General features: G+C 39.9%; 1 protein-coding gene across 1 annotated transcript; it reads left to right on the top strand.

Moving 5' to 3' along the window:
* Positions 1–646: 646 nt before the first annotated feature.
* LOC100854066 (probable histone H2A.5) lies at positions 647–1,026 on the top strand. The gene is made up of 2 exons (XM_010647034.1): positions 647–771; positions 825–1,026. The coding sequence occupies exons 1-2, from the start codon at positions 647–649 to the stop codon at positions 1,024–1,026; spliced, it is 327 nt and encodes a 108-aa protein (XP_010645336.1).
* The last annotated feature ends 6,808 nt before the right edge of the window (positions 1,027–7,834 follow it).

The raw sequence follows: 7,834 nt of genomic DNA, 5'->3' as shown, positions 1-7,834 counted from the left end.
GAAGCTCACTGATGACCCATGAAAGGGAGCTTCATTTGGCGTTGTTTTTATTTGTTTTTTTTAATTATTTTATTTTTATTTTTATTTTTTGTTTTTATTTTATGTTTTGCTTTCTTGGTTTCCTTCCTACTCTCGCCTTCCCCTATTATTGGTAACTTTTCAAGTGTGCATGAGTATGTGCCTCAACGGTTGATGATGTCGGAATGACTACCAGGAGTATTCCAGGATCCCGGTCTATCATCTAAGAGTGCACCCTCTTAAATGAGTAGGAGGATATGGAATGGGTGGTCATCTCTCATTCTTTGCCAACCAAAGGCAAGACTGATTTATTTCTTTATGGGGATGAACTCCACAAAATGGCAGGGCTTACTACATGTTCCCCATTTCAGTAGCCGATTCCCTCTCCCTACCCCCTCTCGTCTTTCAAATACCCATTTCCTACTCACGCACATAGGAGTCATGCATGGGTATGGCCAACCTCTTTCTAGTTTTGCAGCTAAGCCTCTCCCCTACCCACATCTCACATACAACTCACCACTCTTTTTCACTGGCCCCAACCCACGTGCATGAAAACACTAGAACAGTATCCTCACCCCTGTGTGTAGCGGCTGTCAATTTGGAGGAACTCTCAGATGCTTCGGCCACCATGCCGGCTCCAACGTCTAGATCAATGTCAACAACTCCTCCTCGAGATCTCCCTTCCCCAAACACAAGTTTGCCAACACCGGTGGCATCCCCTCCTCACTTACCGCCGCTCCCAAGAAGAAGCTCGTATCCCGCTCCATCAAAACTGGTCTTCAATTTTTGATCTGTTGTATTGGTAGATACCTCAAGAAAGACTGTCATTCTCAACGCTTTGGAACTAGTGCCCAGGTCTACCTCACTGCCATACTGGAGTACCTAGCTGTTGAGGTTTGGAAGTTGGCTAGAAATGCAGCAAAGGATAACAAGAAGAATAGGATAATCCTGAGGCATGTTTTGTCGGCTATGAGAAATGATGAAGAACTTGGGAAACTTCTAGCTTAAGCCACAATTGCATGGTGGAAAGGTGATAGGAGCAATTAAATGGTTTCGCCAGCACAACACTTCTTACAAAAAGTTGGTGGGAGCACAAAAGTCATATTTCTTCAAAGGGAATAGATGAATAGGTAGTTTTGGTATTTTCCGAGTTATTGGAGACAAGTTCTATAACCATGTAGAGCATTTCGTCTTTAGTTTTAGGCACTGCAGACAACCTTTTGACCGAGTGGGAATTGATTCCAGCTAACCGGTATCAGCTTGCAGCCCACTACTTAGAGAATAGGTCCTACTTGGAGCTTACATTGTTGATGACAAAAACTACTAGTGAGGTTGATCCCAATGCTATCAAGTACCCAGTTTCCAAAACCAATCTCTAAAATGAAGGCTCTCAAAGCCATTGATGGATTTTTCTTGTCTGAAAATCATTATATGGCAGTAAAATCAATTGAGGACTTTTGGTGGGCCATTCTTGGAACATATATGTCCATATTTCTTTTTTATCCTTTATGCTCACACGTTTTCACAATTTTTTTTTTTAAATGACTTTCAAAGTTCTGGATTTTCAAATAATCTTATCTTCACTTCAATCTTCAAATAAATTATCCAAAAATTCCAATTTTGAAATTTAATTCCCAATTTTCACATTTATTCATTTAATCATTATTATTTTCGTTATTATTATTATTCTATTTATTTATTTATTTTTAAAATTCCATCTTTAAATAATTCTTCAAAATTTTGATTTCCAAATTTAATTCCTAATTTCCAAAATTCCAATTTTCACATTTATTTATTTAATCATTATTATTTTCGTTATTATTATTATTCTATTTATTTATTTATTTATTTTTAAAATTCCATCTTTAAATAATTCTTCAAAATTCCGATTTCCAACTTTAATTCTCAATTTCCAAAATTCCAATTTTCACATTTATTTATTTAGTCATTATTATTTTCGTTATTATTATTATTTTATTTTATTTTATTTTTAAAAATCCATTCTCAAATTTAATTTCCAAAATTCCAATTCTTAAATTTAATTTTCAAAACTTCAATTTTCAAATAATATTCGAGACTTCAATCTTCAAATAAATTTCAAAACTCTAGTTTTCTTCTGAATAGTTTTAATTCCACTCTAGTTGTCAAATATTTTTTCAATTCTACATCTTTTCATCCTTTATTAGGGTTTTAGGTTGCTAAAAATCCTGTTTTTAAATAAAGTTACTGCCATTCTCATTTTGGTATGCACTTGTACAAATTTTCTTCAATTTTCAAATAATTTTCTGTTTCTCTTGATTTTAATAAGCAAGAATGAATTTTTCATAATTCCAAAATAATGGAATTTGTGAGTCTAATTCATGCAAGATAAATTGGGCTTTGGTGGGGGCCATACATATGAGTTTTCTCTTTTGATTATCAACTGTTATGCTTAATGAATATTGCTTGATCTTTGTCTTGCTCTTTGATATGCATGTGATGATTTTATACTTGAGCTAACATTGTTTCCATGATAGTGCACTATTACTTGCTGCCAAGGTATACTCTCATTCCCACTTTGCTTATTCTCATGCATGATTCATTTTATTATTTTATTATTTCATTGGTATATCCATTGATTTCCTTATCAATTGCCACATCTGCCTCACCTTATTTAGTAAAGACCCGTTTTTAAGGGGCTTAGAGGGGTGCTATGGTCTTTCACCGTACCTTCCCAATAAGTAAACTAACCCCTAGATCCAGACTCGTTTTTTCACAGACCTGTTTTTCTTTCAGGAGTCACACTTAGGGTTTTTCTTTCTTATTTTGTTTTTCCCTTAAAAAATAAAACAAAAATAAGTGGCGACTCCAAGTTTTTTTCTAAAAATCAAGTTTTCACCAAATAAAAATAAAAAGCGAGTTTTGCCATTGAGTGGGAACATATCGTGCGAAATCCGGGGTCCATAAAATGGCAACTCCGTTGGGGAATTAGAGGCTCAAGCTTGAACTTAAGATGAGGCAAATGTGGTGTTTGATTAGTCGATCAGTGGGTACCTACCTCTCTTTGTGCTTTTGTTTTCTTTACTGTTGATACATTGAGAGCTCTTGATATCATTATCCTTGATGCATGGGTGGCTATTGTATTTGCTTGAGGCATTAGCATGCTGATTATATTGATTGATCCTTTCGCTTATCCTCACATGTTGACTCTCCTTGTCGTATGATCACTCTACCCACTTTGACATGTACATTCTTCTTGTTGCTTATCTCGTTCATCTTAACATGATTGATTCTCTAGATTGTATACTATCATGATTATTGTGGAGCCTGCTATCCTTGCTAGATATTTATCTTGATTAGCTTGTGTGTAGATTTGGATGATATACCTATTTTGCATGGTTGTATGGTGCATGACTACTCTTCTCTTATGTGATCGCATGTTGCTTGTCTGTGTAGATCGCACATCTATCCTCTTACCTCCAACCCCCTAGTTTCAGTCATTTCCTTCATTTTGGTTCTTACATTTGCAAAAATGAGGCCTTGTATGTGCTTGTTTCTCTAACCGAGCTAGTGGTTAGGAGTATGGTCTAGCGACGGGCTATATTGATATTTGGGAGCATTTTGAAAATGGGCGACACATTGATGTTGATTGGAGTCCGATCTTTGAAGACCTATATAGCCTAAAGCTAGGTTTCATGGATATTTGTGTGAGCAGTGTGTTTCTTTTTCTTCCTTAGCTTCATAGGTTTTTCGGATGCACCCACACCACTCACTGTGCACTTTAGTTGACTATTAAGTACTGAGATTTGCGAGAGCTTTCACTATAGGAAACCGCCTAGGATGTCAAGGTAGTGCATGTGTGGAGGTGATGACCACCTTGCATAGAAGCGCTTGGTCTCTTCGGAGACGTGTAGAGGGTTGCATACCACCGGAAGGTATGATCGTTTTTGCTAGGGATCCTTTAAAGTCCATTTCTCTTCTTTCTAGAGCCACCTTCACTTTGTAGGTTGAGCCTTAGATCATTGGATTAGGATTTCCTTTCCTACATGTGGGTTCATCTGTGGGCCTTCAGAGCTGGGTCAAGAGTGATAGGTTTAGTTACCTTCGTAGTAGTCTCTTATATATTCGCTTAGAATTGGATATCAGTTTAATACTTCTAGATTGCCTTCCTGCATAGTTGATAGACATTCCTTGTAGAGTTTCCCTTACATTTCCACTATTGTAGGAGTATTGATACGTTCAACCTAGGTCCGACTTCTTGGATCAAAGTTAGGGGTAGGTTGATCATAGTATCAGACCAGTCAAACCACAGATTAGATCAAAGGGATATGGATTCACAGATGGTTAACGTTGATCAGTTTGCTTTGGCCATGGCTTCGATTCTGAAGGCTATAGCTAGCCTCGACTAGAGGATAGATGGGCAGTAGGCCCAACTGGTCCTGCCTCAGGATGGCGCACGTTATGACCCTATAATACCACCACCATTTCCACCTAGTCAGTCAACACCACATGCTATACCTTTTACTCTGCATAGTTAGATCGAGGTTGCCACACCTCCTATCACGGTGTCTACCCCAATCTTAGAGGACCCACATGCTCGTATGGATATATTTGAGTAGAGGTTGAGGCAGTTGAGGACTTCAGACGGAGCTATTACTTGGGAGGATTTTGATGGAGCACCAGTGGCCAGTTTACCGGCCAAGTTCAGGATGCTTGAGATTGAGAGATACACGGGCATTGGTTGTCCTCGCATCCATTTGAGGTTTTACAATATGATCATGAGGGCCCATGGACTGGATGAGGCCTAGATGGTTATGTTTTTCCCTATGTCCTTAAGTGGTGTGGCATAGCATTGGTTTGCTTCATTAGATATATCACGCCGCTAGACTTAGGATGATTTGGCTAGGAGTTTTTGAGACAGTTTGCATTTAACACTGTTGTTAATGTTTCAAGGAGAGAGTTAAAGGCTTTAAGGCAGAGGCCAAAGGAGTCAGTCACCTCATTTATCTCCCGTTGGAGGGAGAAGATTTCACAGGTTATTGATATGCCATCTAAGAGGGATAAAATTAATATGATCATGAGGAACTTGTAGCCTCGATTTGCTAGGCACTTGATGGGATTCCTTCATACGGGTTTTGGATCTTTGGTACAGGCCTTATACGGTATAGATGAGGGCATAGCTAGAGGATTATGGTCCGAGTCTTCCCCTACTGAATCTAAGGGGAAAAGGCCTTTAAGAGGACAGAGACCAAGAGATGTGGGTGCTATCAGTTCCGTAGGGTTGAGGCCTCCTAGACGCTATCAGGTTGGACAGACTTATGGATTCCACCACCCACCACCACCTTGTGTGCACTATAGACCACGAACACCTCCTTAGTTGCATGATTAGGCTTACTTGTCTTGCACACTAGCACTGCCTTATTATGCTACATAGGGCATAGAGAGACCTTCGGCTTCATATCCTACCCTAATACAGCCATGCTATGCAGCACAGTTTGTCAATAGGCCTCTAGCGCCCTATCCCAGGCTTAGAGCTCCGCAGACTTTCACTCATTTTGCTTTAAGGACATAGAGACAGTTTTCACAGTTGGGTATGCCATTGATCCAAACTCTTCGGAAGCTCATTGAGGCTAGATTGTTGACAACTCTTGCTCCTAGGCCATTACCTTAACCTATCTCACCGCCGTTCAAGATGGATTTACATTATGCATACCATCAGGGGCCAGGGCATTTGACTGACTGCTGTATAATTCTGAGACATGCCATCTAGGATTTGATTGATTAGGGTGTGGTTCACTTGGGTAAGTCGAGTGTAACCACTAACCCATTATCGGCCCATACTATGCATGCAGTTCCAGCTCCGAGCGACGGTATACATTTCATAGATTTCACTAAGCCTGATGATCGCATTCATATGCTGATTTGGAATGATTATGAACCAGAGCCTATAGTAGTGGATGAGAGCTATGAGGTTGATGGAGTGATCTCAGACTCATAAACATCTGCGTCATTTAGATTGGTCCTTGACAAACCACCATTACAGTTGACCACGATTAGGTTGTGGATTCACCCATGCTATAACATTTAGTCTCCATTTATATTGAGTCGAGATCTTGATGAGATGGTTGCACAGGATGTTCAGAATGTCATCCGTGGGAGAAAGTGGTATGACAGTAGCCTTCTATAGTTGGTAAACCTTTAGAGAGCGATGCCACTCTAGAGGAGACTAGACGAGAGGACGACGAGATTTTGAGGTATCTCCAGAGCACTCAAGCCCACATATCCATTTGGAGTCTTTTGGCATCATCTACATCCCACCCGGAGGCATTGGTCAAAGCATTGAATCATATACGAGTTGAGATATCTACCTCTCTTGAGGGATTAATCCATATGTTGACAGCTGATAGGGCAACATGCATTGTTTTCTCTACTGATGATCTACCCTATGAGGATTCTAACCATACTCCATCTCTCTACATTTTTGTTGGTTGTTCCAGGCATCGAGTTCCATCTGTTCTTTTGGACAATGGCTCTACCTTGAACGTTTATCCACTAGCTACAACAGTAGCTCTTGGCTTCGAACCTTCAGACTTTGAGTCATTTTCTCAGACAGTTCGAGCCTATGACAATACACGCAGAGAGGTTTTGGGTACACTAACATTGGATTTGCAGATATGCCTGGTCACATTCTCTGGTTTATTTTAGGTTTTGAGGATTCCCACATCATTTAACTTGTTACTGGGTCAACCTTGGATCCATAGAGCAGGAGCTATACCATCTTCCCTTTATCAGAAGGTGAAATTCATACATGAGGGTAGAGTCATTACTACACAGTCTACTAGAGACTCTTATTCTACTTCTGTGCCAGTATTGGAGATTAGTCATGGCGATGATGACCTATTTCTGACTGGCTTCACCTTTGATGAGATACAGACTGTGGAGGTTGAGTAGTTTTGTAGAGATCATGTAGCACTTCCTTTTGATGAACATGGTAGTATAGTGGTTTTGGACATGATGAGATCTATGTCTTACTTACCTAGCTTGGGTTTAGGGTGTCGTCAGCATGGCTTTAGAGAGTTTATTGCCTCAATTGATTATGATACTCCTTTCGGTCTTGGTTTTGTTCTTATAAAGGTTGATTACTGATACATGGCGTGACTGTGCAAGGAAAGGGTGATGACCCGATTGACTCACACACTATTTGACTATCTTGTTCGCCCATACAACATGAGCTTGCTAGACTACTTTGTGAGGGCACCAGAGCTACAAACGCATTCAGATGGGATCATTGAGGGATTTAGTATTGTTAAAGAGGTCAAGCTTCAGCGTCTTGTCCATCAGCTACAATTGAGTAATGTAGCTCTTAGCACTTCTGCTTCTGCATTGGTCGCCCCATCATTTCTACATCGTATGAGCCTCATGACACTCTATTTTCCAGATAAGGTCGATGAGCATGAGACATTTTTCGAGATTGGGGACATGGTGGATGGAGTTGTTCCACACGACGAGTACATTGATGAGATGCTCGCGATAAGTATGAGCCATATTGATGGGATAGTTTAGCCTAATCTTGCTTCACCATTTGATTTCTTTGGGGTGTCCGTCATTGAGGTTGCCGAGGAGATCCACATTGCTCCTACTTTGGAGTTTTCAAATGGTGATGTTATAGTTGTTGATGATTTGTTTGAGGGGCCTGTTAGCCTAATTGAGGGACCGTCCGACTTTGTGGATCCACTTCTTTCATTTGATGTTTTATTGAGATTTGTCTCCCATTTTGACGATGTTTATGACTCTTCATTTATGGATTTGAGCATTTTCGAGTATCTGCCTGTCTCTT

Source organism: Vitis vinifera, chromosome 9 (assembly GCF_030704535.1).
Source record: "Vitis vinifera cultivar Pinot Noir 40024 chromosome 9, ASM3070453v1".
NCBI lineage: Eukaryota > Viridiplantae > Streptophyta > Magnoliopsida > Vitales > Vitaceae > Vitis > Vitis vinifera.
The sequence above is the reverse complement of the archived record's forward strand: the minus strand, read 5'-3'. Positions and strand labels throughout refer to the sequence as shown.